This window comes from Epinephelus moara, chromosome 3 (genome assembly GCF_006386435.1).
Source record: "Epinephelus moara isolate mb chromosome 3, YSFRI_EMoa_1.0, whole genome shotgun sequence".
Taxonomy (NCBI): Eukaryota; Metazoa; Chordata; class Actinopteri; order Perciformes; family Serranidae; genus Epinephelus; species Epinephelus moara.
The window spans coordinates 24,921,854-24,946,406 of NC_065508.1; the positions used below are offsets into that span (position 1 = coordinate 24,921,854).

The 24,553-nt window shown below is 41.6% G+C and overlaps 1 protein-coding gene across 1 annotated transcript in view; it reads right to left on the reverse strand.

Moving 5' to 3' along the window:
- kirrel3a (kirre like nephrin family adhesion molecule 3a) overlaps positions 1-24,553 on the reverse strand; it is a 299,880-nt gene that overhangs the window by 137,094 nt on the left and 138,233 nt on the right. Inside the window, exon 2 of the mRNA XM_050034328.1 lies at positions 9,659-9,808. Within this exon, the coding sequence (XP_049890285.1) occupies positions 9,659-9,808 (150 nt within the window). The remainder of the gene's footprint in view (positions 1-9,658; positions 9,809-24,553) is intronic.

The window sequence follows — 24,553 nt, forward strand, 5'->3', positions numbered from 1 at the left end:
AATATTCTGGCTGTACTATTGTTGTCGGTGAGATCAGTATGTTATATGAACATTATTCCTTAGTCTCTGTGACATATTAGGAGGATTTTACAACTATTTGCTTTATATTTCTTACATATAGCTCCTTTAAGATGTAATGCACAGTAGGCTATACCTTCACATTGCACCTGTCATATTTCTGGTCTCCTCCTCCTCCTCCTCATCACAACTGGGGTTAGTCTGTCCCTCATCTTCACTGTCCTTGGGACTGGGAGCACCACGTAATGTTCCAGAGGAAAAAAGCAAGCACATATTTTCTTTTAGTACAGGTTTAAATTATAATGACTTACAATACCTAGTAGGCTAGTTGGCCTTTTGAACCGGACACCTAGAAGAAATACGCAGTTTGCCAAAGGCAGCCTTGCACATTACACACTCACGAACGTTAGCTAACAGCCTGGTCTGCCATGAGTAATGACTGATGACTGTGGCTGAGCCAATCAGATTTCAAGAAAAACGAGGGCCTNGAAATACGCAGTTTGCCAAAGGCAGCCTTGCACATTACACACTCACGAACGTTAGCTAACATTAATACACCTGCTATAATGGCACTGTCGCCTCCAGCTCCATCTTCGTCGTTAGCAACACCAGCAGCCTCAGCCCGTCAACCAGCACCGCGGCCAAACAGGTCGGTTATTTTGGAACACTTAGCTGCTTCTTCTAAGATTTAAGTTTTTTTATTTGAGTTTTTTTCCGTGCCACGCTTTGTTTTTTTTTACTGGCTTTATCCATGTTTTCTGTCTAAAGCTCAAACTAGCCTGGTCTGCCATGAGTAATGACTGATGACTGTGGCTGAGCCAATCAGATTTCAAGAAAAACGAGGGCCTCTTTGGTATTGGAGGAGGCCGCTCTTATCTCCTCCTTCAAGCATCAAAACACAAGATTGACACCTACGTTCCCTCTGAACATCTCACAGCAAACAAACAACATGGGAGGGCATTGCAGTACTGACAGCTGGCCCACACCGGCCCACTTGGTGACTGGCCCATTGGGATTCGTCGCCATTGCCATTGGTAACAAACATACTTATTTCAAGCCAAAATAAAACAAGTAGTTGAACAAGGTAATTGAGCAAAGATCGCATGCTAACTTTCAATCTGGGGTAGGGGTACCATCTACAATCCTGGCAATGTCGTTCACATAATGTGTTTGTCGCTGAGTGATCATCACAGTCAGTACATGCAGGAGCATTAATGAGTATGGTGAACTGGATTAAAGTAAAAGAAATTAAAAGGCATAAGCCATTCAGGGCACAGTACAAAAAGAAAAAAAGAAGCCTAAATTGGCAAATTTGCACACAGCACACTCTATTGTTTGTTATTTATCATTACTGTTTGTTAGCTAAATTTCTTATTTGTGTAATTTTCTAATTAGTTGATGTTCTTGCCTTTATTAAATAAAATTACTATAAAAGATGACAACGTGGGAATTCAATTTAAGCCCAGTATCACAAATCACAATTTGCCTCTGAGGGCTTTACACCATTAAAAAAAATGACAACAGGCTATGAATACAGAAGCTTGTGAATGTTTTAGCTTAAGTCAAGTCAGGTCAGTTTTATTTATGTTAGCCCAGTATCGCAAATTTGCCTCAGGTAGCTTTACAATCTGTACAGCTTATGACACTCTCTGTCCTTTCAACCCGCGCCTCGGATGAGGAAAAACTCCTCCCAAAAAACCTTGACTGTTAATTGAATAATTTGCAGTGATTTGTAATTACGACGCTCTGCGTGGAGGGCAGGTTTGCTAATAAGGCCCAGTATGAATAGATTCAGGCATCTCCTCCATGACTCATTATCATTAGCAGGAAACTGGATGGGTGCAAAGAGCTTATGGTAAAAAAAATTCCAGAAGGGGGGTCAGAAGAAAACTTTCACAATGAAAAGCAGACAGTTTTGGGAGAATAGAATTATCAAGCACATCTCTCTGTTCAAAGCCCATTTGCAGCTCAGTGGCATTACATTTCAATCCCCACTCCCTCATTAAATCCAGCCTTTAATTTGAATTACTGCAATATCCTACTTCAGTACCCATGCTTTCATTACTTTCAATAGTGTTTAGTTTTGCAAGTGCTATTCTACTTTGGTGCTAATATCTTTTTCGATCCGCCAGGCTCATATATTCTTTATCTTTCTGCTCTTTCAATAGTTATAATAACCTGTTTAAACAGCAGTGCGGTGTCAGCAGAAGAGCTCTCATCTGTTGTCCAGGCAAAAAGGCCAATTACACTGTCACCTCCGAATAAACACTCTCAGTTCGAGAGGAAGAAGGAGAGAGAGAGGCTTTCCAGTTCTCTCTGGTTGTTGTCATTGATGTGCAATCAAGAATGAAGTGCTGTCTACACTGTGACAGGCACACTCATGCACAAACAAATGCAGGTAAGTACATACATAAACACGCCTGACCCCAACACATGCGCACACACACACACTGAGCTCCTGTCCTCTCTGTCTATGCCAAGCTAAGTCGATAGTGATGTTTGGTTAGGCACCGGTGGGTCCCTGGGGTCCCGGTCATTATGACTTTCAGTGACACCAGTGAAAGGCCCTGGAGTGAGATAGAAAAGATGTAATGGCAGAGAATTGTCCTCTGAGGCCCAATTAGGGGAACACTGTCTATGACAAAATGGGAGCAGAGAAAAGAGGCCAAGGCAGATGGTGTCTTTTGGGGAATGCATCGTGTTAACATGCTAAAATGTGTCTGCATGACACCACACACCTAGCCATGCTAAAAAAAACAGCAATGAGAGATTTCTGATTGATCTAGAATGTATGTCTTCACTTCTACTGGAGGTCAAAGATATGCAGATCAAGCGCACTGTTATTGACCTAATCCTGCAACTAAACAAACATACTCCGCTCAGAAAGCTTATTGGAGGGAATTATTTCCTCAGGCAGCTTGAGTCTTCAAAACAGCCTGGGGAAAAATGGAAGAAGGGGGGTAGGAAGTCACATGTGGTTCGGAAAAGAGCAAAACACGATTAACCATCTGCTAGAGCAGCAGATGTTGTGATAAATTGCAACTTTCAAATGTTGACTTTCTGTAACCCAGCTGGACGTACTGATGAAGAGGCTTTCCATATTTTGCCTATGTCAAGAGACGGAGAAGCCGGTCTGAGTATTTTGAAGGACAAGTGTTTTCCCGACGTGTGTTACAGCCCCAACACACTCAACCATGCATTTTGCAGATAAAGAGAACTGACAAGGTGTCATTCAAAGTGTTCAACCAAACAAAAACATAACCACTGGGGGGATTTTGTGTTTGTCCACACGGGCCAGACATACAGAATCTCAAGAAAAAGTGAAAGAATGGAGCGTTTGACCAGACATAGGTTCAAAAACACTGAAACAAACCCAGAAGGGCAGATAAATAATGTGCATGAGGAGGCACCTGGACGTCAATCAACCTGTAGAAACAATCCCCTAGTTTAAAGGTTCAGGTACAGTATCTCTGTTTGCAGCTGCATCACAAATCATCACAGCGATTAGAGGGATTGTAAAGTAGTGACTACATAAACGGTATTTTTAAGAAAATGACAGACATAAAAAAAATTACACCAGTGATGTATGTATTTGATGATGAATGCTTTAAGTAACGAGGTCTTTTCATACAGTATGGTGTTTTGTCTTTGGCCGTTGCCCTTTTAGTCCAGTGCCCTGTAGAAATTCCTTGTTAACAACAAAAACGTGCTTTTTACAGTGTTTCTCAACAAAATTGAGGTGTATACCCTAAAGACCTAACAACAGCACTTAACCAGTAGCTCTGGGCATCAGTTACCAACGCACCGAGGCACCCTGTAGCGTCTGTATGTGACGCGCTGGGCTGTATCATTATCTGATGCTGTGAGCAAGTGATATAGTACGAAGAGCAAGAAAGTCAGAGTAGGGCGGCCGAGTCAAAAAAAAACAACACAGTACTTTCAACCAGGAGACAGCTGTTTTTATCCCATGTGAAACCAACACTCAACGGTGAGTTATTTTAACAATCTAGAGTAGTATGTCACATGAAGTATGAACTATGCTCTCGTCCGACCAAATTCTCATTGGTCTAATAATGGCTGTGTTACTTTCATAAGGAGAAAAATGCTATATCAACAGCTTTCCAGGAATAATCCTTTATTTTCTGTGGCAGGGGGACAGCCTAAATTACCTGTGAAAATGGGGGTGTTTTCAAAACACCCCCGTTGTTGACAGAAAGTTGAACTCACCCACCCTAACGCTCAGCCAGAGATGTTGGATAAAGCGAGACACCCCACTCAGCTCACTTCCTGATTCAGTGACGTCAGCGCCATGCCCCCGTAGGAGACTTGGGGCAGCTCTGAATGTATTGTCGTCAATGAGGAAAATGAACGTGATCACAATTTATGGTCAATTCTTTAGCTCTAAAGTCACTAAAGTAAATATTGGGTTCATTTTCTACAAGCCACACATCTTACCAACATTCTGACACTAAAGCTGCATTTTTCATCCGCACAGATCAAGAGAAAATTAACTTTGTTTGAGCCCTGTCTGTCTCAGAAAACAAGTACTCGCGAGATCTCGTGACCTTGAAAAACAGATGGTAAAATCAGGCGCAAAATCACAGTTAGCTTACAAACAGGGTTGAGGGAGAACAGGCTCTGAGTGGAGGGAGAGCTAACCACACCCACTTAGGAGACAGGAAGAGTAACCGTTTTCTTAACATTGGATAAGCCTACGGTGGGGTATCTCCTTTATCCAATATCTCTGGCTCAGCGTCGCGGTGACGCAGACCTCCTGTCAGTTTCTGTAAGCTGAAACCATTTCCCTCAGTGGAAACGAATTGTGAAGACAGTAGTAAAGCCTCCACTAAAATAGCATTTTAAGTCCTGTGTGTGATTTATCCTTCGGGGATTTATACTTCGGGATTTATCCTGGCTTCATATAAACAGAGGAAATCTCCACTCGTCGCTAGGCTAATGTATACAATGTAAAATGCCATCGGCTGGCGCTAATAACGTTAGCATGTTGTATTTGCTTGGAAAACATGTTTAGTATAAGACATTTGTTTTGTCGGTGAATGTTGTGAGTTGTAATGGAACCAAATTATGTGCCGTTACCTTTGTTACATGTTGCTGTTGTCCCTGGATTTATATGAGAAGAGGAAAAGATTGCTAGATGCTAGGCTAATTTATACAATGTAAAACGCCATAGACTTGTGATAATAACGTCAGCATGTTGTATTGGTGGGGGAAATGTGTCCAGATAAACACAAGTGTTTGTCTGTCAGTTCTGCAATTTATAGTGAAGCCAGTTTGCTTACTTGTGTTTGAAATTGTCTCTATTAAGCCATATTTAATGTGTGTTTTGAATCAACTAAATAAAGTTTGATTTGAACTAAACTTTTCAGCACTTAACACAGTCCTCCACCGCTGACTAGCGTTTTGGAGGTGTAACTGCAGAGACACACCACCGCACCACTTGTATAAAAATTAGGCTTTTAATAACATATCACTTATGTATTATGTTATGACACTTGTTTTATGGTACCCGGCGTACCGACACAACACCATTTTATCCTGTTAAAACAATATCCGTAACTCTGCTTAATTTTTATGCAAAACATTTTTTGATTCTTTTGATTGGTGGACCCTTACGGACTAAAGGAATATAAATAATTTACCGCGTAATCCAGGAATGGACACATATTCTGACTTTATGACAGTTTCCGAAGAAGGGAATGGACTTCTCTGGTACTGATGGTTTCAGTAGAATGAAATGAACCAAGCTAACAATGTATTTATATTTATTTGCACAATCTATAGTGGGTAGTCAACAATCCAGTTTTATACATCCAGAGAACCTCTATGAAAATGAACTGCTTAGCAACCAGACCAGACGTCTCATTGAGACAGGCCTGTATCGTCAAAATGTGTAGCAACACCAAAAGGGACTGGGCGTTTAATTGGGATGAGGCCTTTAACTAAAGTCTTGCGGTATTTTGGAATGAGGCTGTACTCATATTAAGTGGAATTTGTTCCATTTGTTCCAATTTCTTATGAACAAGGACGTTTATTTTGAAAAGACACGCTGCATTAACAAGCAGAAATCGACATGTCATCCCTATGCATCCAAAAAGTGATCCCAGAGGGGCACCTAGGGCGTCATAGTTTGACTGGTAGGGCCACTGACCAAGTGAATGATGAGTTTGGAGTAAGAATGTGTTGCATTTTACGAACTGTGGTGTAGTTGTCCTATCATCCAGGTAAATTCATTTTGTTTAAACAACCTTTTGAAGAGATATTGTTGTATATATGTATATTATTGTTGCTTCATTAATGTAGCCCATCATATTATTTATTTTATTTTGTTTGAGGAGATGATTGATCTGTATTTCATCAGCACACGACAACAATGTGTCCTTGAAAAGAATTAAAACCCCGGATTAATGGACTACCAAACTGCTTGAATGGTAGAAAAACACATTCACTGTAAAAGATGATGATTGAAAGTCTATTTGTAGTAAATGGACTAAAATATGAAAAAAGATACCAGTGTGGTTCTACAAGCATTCCCTCCCATGGGTCTGATCTCTTCCATTAAGGCCAGAGCAAGAGCTTTTAAACACTCCATTCACTGGCCAATTCAAAAATCAGAGGACCAGCCTTGAGAACTCCGACAGCGTAGGGGCTTCCTTTTTCATGCACACAGAGAAATAATCTACTCATCCAGATCAAGCTTCATTATGGACTTGGCAAGTAAGAGGCTGTAGATATATCTATTCACCTACCAGAGCGCTGTTTTGTATGTTGCATGATCAGAACCTGTTGTATAGACTGAGCTCAGTCTCTTTTATGTTGAAGAATATATTCTATAAAGGCAAAGCCTTTTTCTACAGGCTCTTTGGCAGCAGGTTTGATCTGTCAAGATGCTTTTGGCACTAACTCCAAATACACAAGCCTTTAGTCCTATTGCAGGGCTGGTATGTTGGTCTCAGTGTATCATCACTGCACCCTTTGAGCTATTGGACCAGGCAACATTAAAACCCTTTTACTTAAAATGCCACTTCCTCTAACAGCTACGACACCGAGCGAAGTGCATGCTCTCTCTATTTGCCTGTTAATTTTTAATTTGCACCAGGGCATTTTAAAGTGTGCTGTCAACCTAATCCTACATTAGTCTCTAAAGTGTTAGAATCTGCTTACATATGCCCTACTTTAGAATTATGAGATTTTCGTCCCCCCTCATTTTGATTACCCGAGGAGCTACTCGCTGCACTCTACACATGTATGTGGATGGAACACGACGCCCGAGGAGGGATGATCGCCGGTTCATTTCATGGGCTACTCCTCATAAAAGAAAACTCTTATTTCATCAGCACTTAGTGGAAGCAATAACTGTGAATTGCATTAGCTGCAGTGTCAAGGCCCCCTTAGGTAAGAGAGCTCATGCTACCAGGGGCATGGCCATTTTATGGGGTCTTTTTAAGGGGATTAGGGGGGGTGCAGTTGGGCATGCCTGTACACTTGTGGGATATACAGTATATGGGAGCCAGCTAGAGGTTTATTTGTCAGTTCTGTTGAAATATAACATCGGCTTCAGCTATTCATTTCAGTTATTATATTTCGCTACTATATCAATCTGTGTGGAGATGTTCAGTTTTGTAACTGACTGTGCACTCCCCTGCTATTGACCTACAAGTGACCTTAAACTCTTCATCTCTTAAACATATACTGTAGATATGATTTGGTTATTATGTTCATTTGAATTTTATGGTAGTTTTGATGACTTTTCCACTGATGATCAATTTTAGTGTGATGTTGTGAACAGTTATGGACTGAAGCTTCAATGTGGACCACAGTAATTTGCAAACAGAGGTACTGCCATACCTGAGCCAACACATTCTCACTTCAACCATGTCACATAACGATGTTTGGTCATGGAATTTTCATGTCCAGGTACAACATGCAAGGTACCCTTGGTGCGTTGGTTGTTGACGTTCCAGTGTTTTTTATCCTTCAACTGCAAATGCAGGTGGTTAGGTTTAGGAGAAAAGAACAGGGCTTGGCTTCATAATCTTATGGGATGTGAACACCACTCTCCCAGGTGGAAGTCAGTGTTTGTTGGACCTATCCACCACCCCACCTGCCCACCCCACTAAGACTTTCGCAGCTTTAACTTTCATTCTTGCCCGGTGCCGCTGCATATCATGCTGGCATTAATGGATGGCTTTTTTCTTTGGTGTCTGACGCCACAAGTCACTGCCCAAGTGCTGGATTTTGACAACATGGGAGTGACACTGGGTTGCCTGAGCACATTAACTGTGCTTCTGCTTGTGTTTCTTTATCCAGTCTGGCTTCTTTTTAGTGGTGACGCCAAATTCCCAGATCTCAGCAACTGATTTGATGAGTATAATGCTTTAACCAAGGAGGCCATGTATTCCACTCAGTTTATGTGCTTGTCTGTTTGTACGTTTGTTTGTATGTCATCAGGATTGTGGGATTACTGGCCCAAAATGTATTTCCATGGTGGAAGTGTGTAGCATCAGCCAAGGACATACCCATTAAATTTTGGAGAATATGCGAATCACAAGGTGGATACAGAAAATATTTTTCTCTTTGCAATATATGACAATCATAGAGGGCTGGGGCTGCACATGGCTCTCAACTTGGATGTGAAACACAAACATGAGGCCCGTTTCCACCGCAGGAACTTCGGGGTAATTTTATGGGGCCGGGGTCGTTGGTGCGTGTCTCCACCGCAGGAACCACCCCCGAAGGACAGAGTTCTGGAACTTTTACAGGGGCTAAACAAGTCGATCAGGTCGAGTAGGTACTCAGAATGGCCCCGAGAAACTCCTGGGTGGGGCTTGGGGATTACTTGGTGCTGATTGGATATACTCAAGGAGGGATGTGACGTTTTGTAATTAATAACATGGTTATCGTAGATTAGCTGGGCTAACCTTTAGCTGTTAGCGGTGTCTGCAATAACTCAATAAATGGTACGTGAAAAAAAATATTTTTTCCAGCGGATATCTTAGTTACAACATGATTAACATGATACAAACGGGCCTATAGAAGTGGCTGAGTCAAAAGGGTGGCGGCTAGCAGTGTAGAGCTAACAACAGCAACAGTCCTGACAGAGCTAACAGTGTTAATGGGCGTTAGCTCAAAGTCATTGGCATGACCTCGGAGGCAGACCTTCTCAAACAAAACCATCCCACCACTGTGGGTGGGTAAGGTGTTATGCTAACAGCCTAACGGTTATAACAACAGCAACAGTGCTGACGGAGCAGAACAGTCATATGAGTGCTGCTCCCTGCGCATGCCTAGTCCGGGTATTGTGCAGTGCAGAGTGTTGGCAGTGAGCTATCCATTGGAGACATGTTATAAATTGCACCTTCAGCATTGCAGCATTTGGTCTTGGTGGAGCTCAGCGCTTTTCAAGTGCCCTTCTAGTCAACAACAGAAAGTGAGGTCAAAGCTGTGGCCATGAGATGCAAGTTGTAATAAAATGTATTTATCCTTAGTTACATCTTAATGTTACCTTATTACATTGCTATAATTTCTGTAGAATGTCATTTCTTTTCACACTGGCATGTTTGACTCATATGGAGGAATCCTGTATTGTATTTGTATCAGCTGTTGAGCTCAGATGACTTACCTGACAGATCCCTGTTAACACCCAGGGCCATGCCATCCCGCAGCCAGAGCACCATGCCATGATAGCCAGGGATGGAGCAGGGCAGGGTGACCGGCTGACCTGCCACCACCACCAAGTCTGTGGGTTGTTGGGTGAACACAGCAGAGCTCCCTGGAAAGGCAAAAAGAGTAGACCGATAAGTCTAACTTGTACAATAAACAGCAAATAACACAAACTGCAAATGAGAAAGCAAATGATATATTAAATATAATAAGCAAAATCATAATTCAAATTCACACATTATATTAAAAACAAACCAAAAAAAAACCCTTCCGTATGGGAAACTCTACCATGATGCGGGCAATTATTTCAGATAAGACATGCAAATTAGTCCACATAAAGCTGCACAGAAAATTGTACCAAATAAACTCCACAGTATATGCATTTTATATCTTCACATAGTGGTAAAATATTATTGCATTATAACTTATATTATCTGGAGCTCTGTGATCATCATCCCCAGGTGGCACATAAATCAACACTAAACGTGTAAGCACAGGTGTAATGGTTGTATTTCGGGGCACTGGATTGTTATTGACAGCTCATAACCCCATTTCAGAGGCGTGCTGAGAAGCACTGCACTGGCCAGATGTGCGACCAGAAAATTGCCCGGAGCCACAGGACATCATAAGGCCTTGAAATTGCAATACGTATAATAAATAATTGCTCCTATTAAATGATTTCCTCTATACTATGTGATTATTTCTTTTCATATTTAAGTAGTCCTCCTCCATTTCCTGTGATTAACACATTGCCACAAACCAGAAGCCAAGACCGCTGTAACAAGGCTACGGGTCTACAGCCATCATAGCGGCTCTTTAAAGCTCTAAGTGTCACTGTAAAGACAACCACACTGACAAATAGATAAACCAAAGTATAAGTCAAATTGAATAGTGAGAAGCAGCACTATCCCTAGAGCCATGCTGCTACCTTGGATAAAAACAGAACAGCTAAACATAGAGTAAATCCAACGTAAGGAACACTTTAACATTAAACTGTGAGAAACGGTGAGATCACACTTTCACATGTTCTATAATTCGGATCCAATCTCACATTAATATTCTCCCTTGTCTGAGAAATAAAAAGTCAGAGCTTGTTTACTGAGAAAGGATTCTGCACATGAAAATTACCAGCATGTTTCAAAGCAAACCCATATGAGAGCAGTAGGATATCAACAACAAGAGTGGAGGCAGATACAAACACTGATGCCATCAACCTATTTGAGAAATCGGTCGCTCTTTTGAGAAATACGTTCAACTAACACATCTTTAAACAATAGAAAGGTGGAGCCTGGAGGAACAGATCATTTATCATATCATTGCATCAAATGTTTCACCTGTACCACCTGTGTTGGGTCCTGTGAGATCCCAAGTCTGCAGCTACGAAGGCCACAAGGCTATTTCTCGGATTCCTTCTTAAAGGATGAATATGCCCTATAACCCATCTGAATGTGTGCTTACCATGCAGTGAACACAGACTGGAGACTTGTACCAGTTGCTTGCAAGACGCTTGCGTCTGCTTACATACTGCAGGCATTATGTCTAGAATACAGCACTTTAAACATAATGCTTAGTCTGCAAGTCTACACTGCCCAAAATCTTTGCCAAAAACAGCTGCACCTCCAACATGAAAATGAAAGCCAGACTTCACAAAAGTGGCAGAAATGGTGTATAATTTTCATCACTATGTTTTAAGTAGTGTATAATCCCCTGAAAATAGGAATTGTTGTGTTTCCGTTTCCTCAGAATAAACCATAATAGCCTATAAGCCATGAAGAACGTCCTCAGGCAAGTTCCACTGAGTCCACCATCTTGTTTCTACAGTAGCCCAGAATGGACAAATCAAACACTAGCTCTAGATAGGGGGTGTTTCTCAAAGTCAAGGAAGGACCCCTAAAATGGCTGAATCTCAAGGATGCTACGTCATCAAATCCCACCGCACTTGTATTCTAGAATTAAAGTATGTTAAGATGTGCAACTTTTACATCTGATTACATGATTAGTTGTTGGATTTACCTTATTTAACAAAATGTTTTAACAAGCCTTCAGTCATAGTAGCAATAAAGCAGTCACAAGTTGTTTTTTGCGTTTTCGCATTTTCTCAGAAATCACCATTGAGTCGGGGAGTGTATGTGGTTTGTCCATGTGGTGTAGCCGTAGGTAGCTATTCAAGATAATTGACCTTTTGGCTCATGCATGACTCACATCGACAGGGCCATTCAATTTTTTTCATCAGCCCTCACACTTGGCAAATGGGAGAAGTTTCAGTTGGTTGCAATCTGCAACCTCACCACTAGATGCCACTAAATCCAACACACTAGACTTTCAAATAATGCCAAAGTGCAGTTAATGAGCCCCAAGGGATTAAATAATAGGCATTGTTAACACATGAATTGGTCCAAATGATAAAGTGGAGTAATTGCACTCAATTCGGCTATCAAAAATTATTCATTAAAAAACAGAATGTACCTTGTGTTAGATTCAAATTGGGGCACCACCCTTTGTAAAGTAAAAAGGATAGCCAAGGTGCCCGCCATAGGCAACGTGTCAGAAGAGAATTAGCAGAGATAAGGTCTTAAAAAAGGCAATTAGAGGAACAAGACATACGAAGGCATCAAGATGGTGCCATGGATGGCTACCTTGGCGTGTTGGTGTGCATTATTTTGTCTTTTTTGTATTGTCAGTTCAGTTTTCTGCCGTCGTATCCAGACCTCTTTCACTAGAAATGAACTCATGACCATCAGGGGGCCAGCTCCAGCAGATTAATTTCCCACTTTTGCATCATCACCCTGGACACTAACTTCTTGAGCCACTCCCCTCCGGCAGGAGGTTGTGGTCCATCAGCACCAAAACCTCATGCCACAGAAATAATTTCTTCCCAACTGCAGCTGGCCTCATCAACAAGGCCGAGGACCCCTCCTGACACTGTCTCTTATCCCGATCCACATCTGTCGCTATGTGTTGCATTAGCAAACAGCCTCACTGTCTCCCTACTACTGAGAACATTTGCATACCCGTGGTCAACATTTTTGCATAGCACTTTAAAAACAGTTTTTCTTTTCATCGTTTTTATTGTAAAGTTTTCTAGATTATATCTTCTGACTTCTATAACATGTTTATTGTTATGCACTGACTCACCAAGAGAAATTCTTTGTTACATATGTGCAAACTTACTTTTTTTTAAAAATATAAGCATTGAAGGCAGCCGGCTGAAAGTAATGGCAATCTCTTTTGCACTACCCTTTCAGCACCTTTCTATCCTCCTTTGTACTGAAAGTAGAAAACGCAGCTAGCTCTAAGATACAGAAAAACAATGCCTTAAATAACAAAATTATTCATAGTGAATGAAGGAGTCTGCAAAGTTCACACTGCACCCACCGTTACATATTGAAGGGCGTTGCAGTTTTAGTATCATTATAAAAAGTACAAAAAACATTGTGAAAAAAGGAGCACATTTTTAAGTCGTTGAGTTGAGTTTTCTTAAGGTTGTTACATTCAAGGAACACCGTGTCCAAACACTTTTCACAGTCTGAGTCGATATATATGTACTCGCTTTCGTGCCTCTATTGGGAGATAAATACGTATATATTTAAACAGGTATCATGTGCTATCAAATATTGAGGCTTGTATAAAGTTTGTATAAAGTATGTTAGTATATCTACACATGCCTCTCAACCTTAAATGTATTGAATCAGTAAATGATAATGGCAATAAAAACATGGAATTAAAAGAAATTTCAGTATCAGAATAATCAGAAATTTTAATGTTGCTATCCTAAAGCTAAACAGAGTGAATTTAAATGGATGGTCTTTTGTGATTTTTCCATTCCAATGAGAAAGTGCATGCTGTCTATCCCCCTATAGCACCTCTATTTTGTCGTTCCTCCTTCAGTCCTTGACTGCTAATGCATTAGTGTGTTTTGTATTCAGTCTCAATGGCACTTTGCATAGATTGTGGCATTGGCTTGCCTCTGTGTGGCTTTCTTGTTTTTTCACAAGACCAAAACTCAACTCAGAGGTCTTTAGTCTCTGGAGAAATGAATGTCATACTCGATAGAATATCTGCTGATGTATGAAGGAGTATATTTCCTGTTAAGCATGGATTGTAAATTAATATATTGAGTCTTCCCCCACGTCTGTGAGCCAAAAGACCTGACTTTTTTATTTTTATTTTTTTTTACTTTGGTTCTCAGACTCTCAGTATACATCTGAACAATCAAGTCTGTGAAGTTTTAAATATGGGTTTAGCACACAGAGTGCAGCAGATCATGATAAGCATGGAAGCAGCAAACAGTGCCAATGGGAATTCCAGTGGGGGGCAATCTATATATGTACATGCCTGTGTCTCCTTCTATCAAACAGGGTTTGTGCAGCTCTATGGGGAGCGCTGTAATGTGACAATCTAACCTTGTCTTGCGCTTCACAACAGTACGTTTGCACAGCAGGGCAGGAACTAATGGGAGGATGAGTAGAACAAATGGATCTCATCATTACATCTCCCAGCTTCTCTGTGGGAGACGGCTGTCTCAGTCAAATCAAAATAAACATATTTCTTTGGAGAAATTTAGACCTCGCTTCCCCTCCATTTGCCTAGAGGTCTCACCCATTACACATCGACAAATTCCATAGGCGCCTAGCGCAAAGAGCGATTACAGTGGTGTGGAAATGTTCTTTTTTCCCCCAGTTGTTGATGTAGAGGCTGTTGACAGCTTAGGTGTGTGCAATTTAGAGATAAAGGACAGCAGCATGGTGTTGTGCTAAACAGGAGAGCCACTTGAAGCAAAGTAACCTCATGTTTCCAGCTGTATTCAGTTTACAAGTGTATGGGAGGAAGAGAGAATATAATTTATTGTTTTTCAAAGTTGATGATACTGAAGGTCTTAGGTAGGGAAATATTCATTAATTTAAGATTATAAGGATTGAGGATGTGGGGAGTTTACAGAGGAGAAAGAGGATAATACCGACAGTCTGGGCAAAGTTGCCTGCTAGTAACTAAACTCTCGAGTGTGCATGTGCTCAGAAAATTGAAGGGCAGTTTCCTCAACAATTCAGCTTCATTCACATCTCGAGATCAACACTACACCCAACACGATGTTTGCTTTCAATTTGCCAGCCATTGATGGGAGAATCGATTCTCTCATTGGCTCCTGGATTTACTGAAACACAATTAAGCTTATGAGGGCCCCTCAATTCCCTCACCTGCCAAGAAGACTGAAACAAGGGCGGGGGGCATTTGGCAGCTTTATGCCACAGTGGTCTGTGAGAGGTCTACTGGGGAGATGAAAATGCTTCAGCAATTTAACAAAATAGTGCTGAGAGCGATTTAGTCTCATTATGGTTACCAGAGTCCGCCTTCCTTTCATAGAGCTCTGTGGAGACTCCGCAGTGCCATAAGCTACGGCACAGGAGAGGACAGTTGCAAAGCTCTGCTCACTGCACACACTGCAGCATTCAACTGAATATTTTATAGACTCGTAAAAATCTTGACTGTAGAAATTTGTTTCTTTGAGTCACTATGTGGCATTTATGCACGTTGAGTTCGGGGAGGTTTCCCACTGATCTGTTTCAGATCATGTCCAAAGAAGACCTCTACTGTCAACACTGTACTTAATTTGCTTGTAATGGAAAATTCCACTGACTCTATCTTCACCCAATTAATATGAGCATATTGTTGCTGTCAGGTCTCTCCGCTTTATCGCAACACTTTTCAGGAACTTAGCAGAGCTTTGACTCTAGTTTTATAACTGAACATGCTTTGGTTTGATATTAAAAGAAGTTCATGAGTCAAGAAAAATGTAGAAGTTCAGCTAAGACAGAAATTAGTCATCCTACAAGGTTCTGACAGCACAAAACAAAATCACTTCATTTTTAGCTTATTCTGAATAAAGGACCAAGAAAAACAGGCTGAATAAGCTGTTAATAAAACTTCTTTTCATAACTATTCATAAGGAGTCTACTTAAGTCATGATCCATTCTTACACCAAGCTCTGCTGTGTGTGAGTAACTCTGTACGAGTGTGTCGTTAAAACCAGTATGTTAATACCACTGGGCCCCATTCACCAATATAAGATTTTTTTTCTGATGTTTGCTCTTAAAAAGGGTGCTATGAAAAGCTTCTGCAGATTCACAAAGTGTTCTTAAACCTCAGACTTGTTCACACTTGTGTTCTTATAATAATAAATTCCATTGTCCTCATAAGTTGAAAGCGCGCGCCAGTTGATACTAATTTGTAGGTAAATGCTTTGCCAGTTCCCATAAAACGGCACAAGACTGCAGGGCCACGTGCACACATAGAAATAGAAGAAGAAGAAGAAGAAGAAGAAGAAGCAACATGTTCTCACTCCAACTCTTGTTGCATATTAATGTTTGGTCATGGACTTTCCATGTCCAGATATAACTTGCAAGGTACCCTGGGTACGTTGGCTGCTGAGGTTTTGGGACGTCATGTCAACCTCTGCCTGTTACAACCACATGTTCTGGCACTGACTTGCGGCGTCAGACACAGACAAAAAAGCCGGCCTTTAATGTCAGCATGATACGTGGCCTGTTGCTGTTCTAGTTTACCGGCACCCAGCAGCATCAGGGGAAAACAAGGCGGTACAAGGACAACAGATATGGCAGCGAAAGTCCAAGTAGGGCCGGCGAGAGGGGCGGTGGATGGGTCCAACAAACGCTGACCTTCACCTGGGAGAGCAGTGTTCGCGTCTCGTAAGATTCTAAAGCCAAACCCTGTTCTTTTTTCCTAAACCCAACCACTTGTGTTTGTTGTTGAAGGAAAAAAATGTCAATTTGTGGTGTTCTTTTATTTTCATACTGCATTTATTTTGAAAGAGACTGTATATAAATGTTACATTTCGTGTATTTTGAAAGAAGACAATGCATGTAACAGGCAGAACTTGACATGGCGTCCCAGAACATCAACAACCAATGCACTCAGGGTACCTTGCAAAACGTACAGTATGTGGACGTGGAAAGTCCATGACTAAGGTCAGAGTGAGTCAGTCGGAAACTGTGACATTTTATTGCGTGATCAATCACTAATTTTTATATGGCATGGTTCCCATTAACATTAACTCAAGTGCAGTGTTTATTTTAAAAGACCAAAATGCTTTGTAAAATAATGAAAATGAATATTGTAATTTAAATCCTGTTTTACAACGTGTGCTCTTGTGTGCTCTTCGTAGATTCTGTTATTACCCAAGAACAAATCCCACATATGAAAATATGAAAACATCGGTGAATGTCAGCACCTTTGTGAAAACTGCAGAAAAAGTTTAATTAAGCAATTTTTTCTCAAGAACGATTAGTGAATGAGGCCCATTGTTCAGTAGCAGTCAGTTACTGTTACAGTGTCAAAGAGCATTACATGTCAATGCCATTCCGTCTTCCATGTTACCATCGCTGCGAGATGAGAATCACATGGAAATAAATGAAACAAGCTGGTTTTAAATTAATCTAATATGTATAACTGGATTATTACAGTGGATTTAAATGGCTCACACACATCAATGCTGTGAAGAGTCTGTGGAGGAATTTGACAAATACTGAGAAATCCTTAGAAAACTACTAAGAGGGGGAAAAAGAAAGTCCGTCTAATCTTCTATAAAGTGATAAAGAATAAAAATACAGTATGTTACAAACACAAAACACTGTGTACTTAACTCTCCCGGGTCTCCCTGTGAAAAATGAAATTGTTTGCTACTGTATGTTGCAGACAGGCCTTGATAGATAACAGTGTGGGTTTAGAAAAAAGACACAACGTGTAAAATTGTCCTTCCTTTCAGGTCTCTTGAGTTTCTCAGTTCCCCGCATTGGAAAATAAATGTGTCTTCCCTGGCTTCAACAAGGGTGGAGGGTAAAACAGGAAAAAATGGATCTAGAAAATCTTTGATTCATGGATTGATCCTTCTTCTGTGTGAACAAAAGGCTTGCAAGCACAGCCTAAGGCACAGAGATTTTTTTTTGGGTGGGGGATGGGGAGGGGGGAATAGCACCAATCAAACAATGAATTTGACTTCCTAACTTCGCTAGATGAAAGCACCCAGTTGTGCACTCCACTGCAACAGGAGAATTTTAATGCGGCAAATAAAGCCAGAGGTTTGCTGTGCGTACGGAGTGTGTGCAGGAAAATAGGGTTACTGAATGCTTCAAGGCTCTCTTCATTGTTCTCTCACAACACAAAACCTTCACCGTGGATGGTAGATGCACCCGTGGTGCAAAATTAAATGAAAATGATACTCTGAATTTGTGCATTTATGGATCACACAATAAAAGGTGTCGAATGGTGTGAGTCAGGGAAGTCAAACATATGGCCACTGGGCTGGAACTGGCCCGCCGAAGGATCTCATCTGGCCCTTCACCTTCAATATTCTTGTCCACCAACGTCATCAGTTGTTTATATTCCATCATAATATTTTTGCAAGCCTTTGTTTGATACTGGGTGCAATAGTTACTTGGTATAATAAAATGAATGGCTCCTGATTACACTGGAAAATACAGCTGGTCTCAAGAAATGTAACAGCAACCACATTAATGGCTGAAAATATAAACTAGCACAAATATGACAATAACCAACATAAGCCACCATGTTCTGAACAGACGCATTATAAACACCGTGACTTTGTATCAGTACAAAGTCATGCTGATCACATGTTTGCAGTGTTAGCGAGGAAGTGACCCAGCTACGGCTAGTCAGTACAGTTAGTAATGTAGCATAATGAACTGCTGTCAAGCTGGCAGTCACTAGCCCTTTTTAGGAATAGGAATTGTGCAAATTTGCAGGAAAGCGCAATCAGTCTTCGTTCAGCATTGGCAGTATAAAAACAAAATCGGGGAGTGCAGCAAAATGCTGCCTGCCTACTTTTGTTTATACAGAATGTGCCTTTTTTGGGGCAATGGGGGGGCGCGCTATTCCTTGTCTCCCCTGTTGCTCATCTTTACAGTGTCTGTCAGGTTTGTGTTTCCCTCTTGCTACTAGCTGCTCATTCCTGCTATCAGCTGTTTCCTGTTAGTCCACCGCCAGTGGGTCGCACGTGCAGCGTCATCAACAGCTCCTCCCACAAGTCATCAACAGCCCCTCCCGTGGTGGAAGTGCGCCTCGTTCTTTTTAAACCAAAAAGGTTCCGCCAATATGTTTACACCTACGCGGCAGAAAATTGGGCACCTCGGATCAACTCGCCAATCCGGCTCTGTGTAAAAGGGGCTGCTCTGATCGCCATGGTCACATAAGCCAACGTTACCACTGTAGTGCATCCATATACTGACATTAATGTGTTACATGAAAATAATGCCTTCAAACAGACCCGACTGAACTGACAGGGGGAGCTAGCGACAGACTTAGCAAAGTTAGCAGAAGGATGTGTGACTACATTCGGTTTTCAAAATGCGTACAACAATATAGAAATGCGATTAATTGCAATACATTTAGAAGAAGTGTAAAATTAATTACCCGTGTCCCTTATACATTAAAAAGTAAATATCACTAACTTGTGAGGGAAATGTCTTTATTCTTTGATTTTTGGGTTGCTGGAAATAAATATGAAAAAGATTATACTGATGTTGAGGACATGTCCGTCAACATACAGACACAATTTTTTTTTTTTACTGTATCAGTATATAGAAATATTCTGAAGTAAAAGTCCTACATTTCTACTTTGAAAATCTGAAACTTGAAGTGCCATCAAAAAAAAAAAAGTTCCATAATTCCTGGCAATAGGTGAAATATTTGAGTCCAGGACATTTGACACTACACCGATCCGGAAAATGAAGCATCTTTACTACATCAAAGTTTTTTTTGTGTGTGTATCTAGTTAGTATGCGATGGTTGATGGTTTCTCAGGTCCGGCCCCTGAACTAAAATGAGTATGACACCCCTGGTGTAGGCTGAGAGTGTTTGTATCAGTTCAGGTCCGTTAGGGAGGAAGAGTGGGGCTTCACCCCCCTGTGTCCTGACCCAGAGGGGACTGGTTGTACAGGCAGGAAGGACCTTCTGTCGCTGTTCTTGTCCCAGTGGAGCCAGATCGGTCCTTTACTAAAAGTGCTCTGGTGTTTGACCAGTAGGTCGTAAAGAGGATGTGAGGTGTTTTCCATGATGCGCAACAGTTTGTGCAGCATCCTCTTCTCCACAACCACCACTAACGGCTCCGAGGTGGTTCCCAGAACAAAGCCGGCCTTTCTGATCTGTTAGTTCTCTTTGTTTTGGTCGCCGGCTCTGACACCAATGCCCCAGCACAATGCAGCAAAGAGGACTGTGCTTGCAACAACAGACAGGTAAAAGCTGTGCAACACTGTGTTGCTCACATTTAAAGACCTGGGTTTCCTCAGGAAGTACATTTTGTTCTGTCCTTTTCCTGTTAACAGCCTCTGTGTTACATTTACAGTCCAGTCTGTTGTCAAGGTGAACTCAAAGGTTCCCCTCACTTTCACAGTTTTTGTCAAATTTCTCCGCTAAAATCTCTCAGCTGTGACCTCTGACTATCCAGCTGCTATGATCCAGATGCCAGATGAAAGGAGCTGGTAAAAGTATACAAATGCAGTAAATGCCTTTTGTGTCACAATGCCAGTCAACTCTTAAGTCTTATTCGCACAGGACTAGTATCACCTGGGGACCTCATGTGATCTAGAAATTACCCCCAGAATGCGGTACATTGGCACGGGATAAGCAAAGTCTGTATTTCACTTAAATTCACTGACATTTCACCTCAGATATGATACACAGAGTCATTCTACTCCACTTTACCCAATACAGAAACACCATAAAACACCACCAGCAGTGATCTACAGTGTTAACCTTCTTTTTTCCTTCAGATGTGGGCTGAACAAACAGAACCGATTCTTTCACATGCCATCCATCTCATCATCTCTTTTGCTCTTCTGACTTTTCTGCAAATGGGTCTCCATGCTGTCTGGCAAGACGAGACTTCTGCACCCAAAATGCTGCCAAAACTTTCATTTATAATTGCCAACACAGCCTCTGTAACTCTTGACTGGGAGAGAGGCAGGAAGAAGGCGCAGAGAAAAGAGAAATACAACCTCAAATCATCCAGATGCTGATTTGCACAGTGCTAAATTATCACATGACCTTTATGTTCAGCAAAATATGCTGGGCAATTTGCAGTGGAATTTTTGCTTGACATTACAGACATGGCAAATTTGCATGGGATTAAGATCACAGACAACCTGCGCAGTTATTACAAGTTACCAGAGGCCCCCAGGTGATACAAGTCCCAGGCAAATAGGGTTGCCACATACAAACTTATCATTTGAGATCCTTTTACAACTTCCTGCCAAGCAGTAACCCCTTTAACTGCCATTCCCATCAGCTGACCTACTCAAACTACCCGCACACCTGTTCCTACTTTCCCCATGAGCCCTGCAGTATATATACCAGCCAATTTCCATTCACCCTTTTGCTTTCCAGTCTTCTGTTCTGCATGCCTGACTTGCCAGCTCGATGCTCTGTCTCCCCATCTGACCTTTGCCCACTCTGTCTGACCTTTTTGCATAAGTCTGCCAGTTTTATTCACCTGCCTGGTTTTGGACTTTTCCTGATCTTTGACTGGAAGTAAACGTGAACTTAGCTGCCTCGGCTGTGCATCTGGGCTCAAACCTGTTTCTCTGCTGAGCATTTTGCAGCCACAGGAAATGCGTGGTTAAATATCTGGTGGAATATAGCTTTAAAGACTTATTTAGTCATTTTATTTCTCTTTTAAAATGTCACACTTTCCTCCCCGTGTGGAATATAATAGCCAGTATGATTCATGTTTAGTTTCTAATCAACTCAGTGAAACCAGAGCAAAATCAGCTGTAAAGAAAACATGATGACTTCAGACTCACAACATCTGCTGTGACTGATGCCATTAGCAGGAGCCTGTGGTGCACGGTCCTCTAACAAGGAGGGACACAGTCTTTCTTGTGTTTGAATGGAGTAAACATACATACATAGATTACACAGTTGACAAAGCTGTCGTGATGTTCATCCAACCAAAGAAGAAACACTTCTCTAAGATCCAACAAATGTGCCCTTAAACATCATGATGTGACGCTGTGATTGAAATATGACTGCGGATGAAGGACAGCTATTTGCAGGGGGAACTGGGATGCTATTGTGTTACACAGCTGAGCGTGGCTACGTCCGGGCATGGTGGATCTCACCCTACATTTGTGGTCTGTGGACGGGCGGAGCAGCTGATGTGTGTGTGATGAGAAAGAGATTGTATGGCTGAAAGGCAGCGGCTGGGGTTATACATCATGTAACTGGAAACTTGCGAGGTTTTGAAAGGACAGCTACAAGCAAGGAACATCAGTATTAACACGTGTCTAATGACAGTTTGGTGTGTAACAACTGCTTTTTGTGTTCAGATGACAAACAAAGATAATGTACAATGACATGGTGGCTGTGCATTAACCCTGCCTTTGCCTGAAGCTGCTTCTTGCATAGCTACAAGTGTTGGGTACCACATCCTGGTGCCAACATTGGTTCCTATACGAGCAGTCCCTACCGGACCAAATCATGACGCAGAGTTCAGCGCCTCATTTCGGTGCCAGATTGTGTTGTGTGCATAGTGAGTGCGTGGCCGCGAGAGGGAGAGACGGGGTGCGTGATGGTGACACGTTAGTGCGGTCGTAGCAACCGGAGCAGACATTATGAAGTTAACCGGAGCAGAGGAGTTATACATATTAGTGCAATGTGAGTACAACCACGAGAAGACCAAGGACATGATCGTCAGACAGGATCAACACCACCCACCACTCACTCTAGGCAAGTATGACATCGAGTATGTCAAGAACTTCACGTATCTTGGCAGTAACATCTCGAGTACAGGAGATGTGGAGAAAGACGTACGAACAAGAATCGGCAAAGCTGCAGGAGTGTTCCAAAGGCTCCACAATGGCCGTCCAGAGCTATCACTACGGCCATCAAGCTACGCCTGTATATGTCAGTGGTCATTCCAACAGCGACCAACGCATGTGAGACATGGATGAGGACCGACAGCATTACCAACATGTTGAATGTCTTCCACCAACGATGCCTCAGAACCATCTTGAGGATCTCATGGCGAGACCACATCACCAACGATGAGGTGATGAGAAGGGCAGGGGTGGCGCTACTGTCTGACATGATCTCTGACAGGAGAAAAAGAATGGCTGGTCACGTACTCCGACTGCCAAGAGAGAGACCAGCGAGTGTGGCAATGGACTGGGTGCCTGAGGGCGGCAAGAGGAAGGGAGGGAGGCCAAAGAAGACATGGAGACAGATGTTTAAGGAAGACCTAAGGGAGATGGGTGTCAGCTGGCATGGTGCAAGGAGAGTCGCCAGGGACCGGAGCAAGTGGAAGGGACTCGTCGCCCAGTGTTCCAATAGGAACGGGAGGAACTAAGTCTAAGTAAGTAAAAGTACAGTTAAGGTTCTTTGTCACTGTATAAATACTGCAACCCCTCAAGACCCAAGTCAAGCACCTGTGTCTTTCTTACCACCTGCTGATTAAAGAGAAGGGGGTTGGCTCCGAAGTTAGCGAGCAAAGTTAGCCTTCAATTGGAAACGGACCAGGCTACTTATTTAGTATTAAATTATTATAGTTGGGTTAGGTTTAATTTATTATGTATGTTTGTTATGTGAATTTGTGAATAGTGTTTTGTATTAATTCATATTTATGTAAGTAGACTTTATATGGTAATATATTGTTCAGTTTCAAGTTAAAATTTGCCTTTGCAATAAAATGAGCTGGTAAAAAATTAAATTTAGTTCAGGCACCATGTAGGCACTGTTACTGATATCGGGGGAAAAAAACAAAAACATAAGATTCCCAGCCTTAATAAATACCGTGGGTGTGTCCACTGGCTAGGTTAGCTGATGCTACCAAGGCGTGGCTACAACCTTATAGCACTGTACTCCAATTCCATACTATTAATTCTAACATTTGTTTAGCCTTGGTGTCATGCAAATACTGAAGACAGATGACACCAAAACAGGAAGGACTGAACAAGAGAGAAACCAACCAGCACTTATTTTATTGAGAAATCCTCATTCCCACAGTCTCCTCCCACTAAAGTAGTGCAGCTAACTAACAGAGGCTGGTAGCAAGTTGAGGTGACAAAATCCAAAATGTAAAGTTTGTATGCAAATACAGTTTCTTTATAGGTTAGTTTGGCATAGTATTTTCCACCAGGATCAGGATAGGAAATAATCTCAAAAGGAATCTGTGCAGTCTTAGAAATTGTGACCTTGCAAGATCCCCCGTCTGTGCAAAAACTCACACTGTCTTTACCTGTGAGAGGGTGCCAGACTTTAGTCTTGAATATTTTCTTATAAAAGTAATATTTTTCTTACAGTGTATGATAAGAAAGCAACGAGAAACAGGTGTACAGTGAAGATACAAACACACAATTAATAGTACTGTCTCAGGGAAACTCAGGCTCGCAGTCTTACAAAACTCATCAAGATGAGTGACACTTTTTGGGGCGTGAACTGAGAGAGTGTGACTAAAAGTTAATCTTACATGCTAAAAAAAGTTGGATATACACTTTGAAATCTAATATTTGCCTCTCCCTTGACAAACCTTGGGCTGTCACACCCATCTCTGCTAATCATATTTATATCCTGTTAAAAATTAACATGATGTCTTCCTTCTAATCCCCAAACTAACAACTCCTTTTCAGGTGGTGCTTCACGCTCCATGTAATATGTGTTTACATGGGTGTGGTTACAGAGGAAACATTTTTTGATTCCTTTTGCTGATGACACTGAATTCAACTTTATTTATTCCTGCAATGGTAACTCCATGTAGCAGTTCATCACCAACTTTAATGTGAACTATGATGTGAAACACTTTCTATTTGATTNAAACATTTTTTGATTC